Genomic DNA, 761 nt, shown 5'->3' with positions numbered 1-761 from the left:
TGCGTTGCCGCTAGGGCTTCGCCTGCTGCTGCTACGCGATTTGTTGCTGCTGATACTACGTCGTTTGCTGCTGCTGCTGCTGCTGCTGCTGCTGCTGCAGGCTTCCTCTTCCGGAGCGGCGACGGGCGTGGGCTTCTCCTGCTGCAGCTGCTCCTTCTTAGTAAGCCGCTCCGACCACAATTTCATTTGCTGCTGCAGCCGGCCGTCTTCTTGCTGCTGCTGCTGCTGCTGCTGCTGCTGCAGCAGCGGAGGCAGCAGCGGGATCTCAAACGCCTCCGTCTCGCGTACGAGGGTGGAGCAGCGGTCCGCCAGGTGTACAGTCACCTCCCCTGCAGCACGTACACCCCACGCATGCACACACTGCTACAGCAGCAGCAACAAAACCGCAGCAGCAGCAGCAGCACTACTGCAGCAGCCGAGAAACTGCAGCAACAGCAAGCAAACTACAGCAGCAGCCGCAGCAACAATAGCTGCCGGATGACACACACAGAGACACACGTTGATCGCTGCGACCGAGCGAACAAACCCTAAACCCCAAACCCTAAACCCTAAACCCCAAACCCTAAACCCTAAACCCTAAACCCTGCTGACCCGTTGACTCTGCAATGAAGAAGACAGCAGGGGAGGTAAGGAGCGGCGTGTCTACATCCGCCTGAGACAGAGACAGCGCAGCAACCGCAACATGTTTGCTGCTGCTGCCTTCAAGGGTTTAGGGTTTAGGGTTTACAGAGAGAACGGAGACAGACATAAATAGAAACAAA

General features: G+C 57.4%; 1 protein-coding gene across 1 annotated transcript in view; it reads right to left on the bottom strand.

Moving 5' to 3' along the window:
• Positions 1-761, bottom strand: part of EMH_0057450 (uncharacterized protein) — a gene marked incomplete at both ends in the record, with an annotated part of 7,372 nt that overhangs the window by 5,047 nt on the left and 1,564 nt on the right. The window contains 2 exons of the mRNA XM_013497479.1: positions 3-329; positions 592-652. Coding sequence (XP_013352933.1) covers positions 3-329; positions 592-652 — 388 coding nt within the window. The remainder of the gene's footprint in view (positions 1-2; positions 330-591; positions 653-761) is intronic.

Source organism: Eimeria mitis, genomic scaffold (genome assembly GCF_000499745.2).
Source record: "Eimeria mitis Houghton genomic scaffold, Emh_scaff2700, whole genome shotgun sequence".
In the NCBI taxonomy this organism is placed as follows: domain Eukaryota; phylum Apicomplexa; class Conoidasida; order Eucoccidiorida; family Eimeriidae; genus Eimeria; species Eimeria mitis.
Note: the sequence above shows the minus strand (reverse complement) of the source record. Positions and strands in the feature narration are given on the sequence as shown.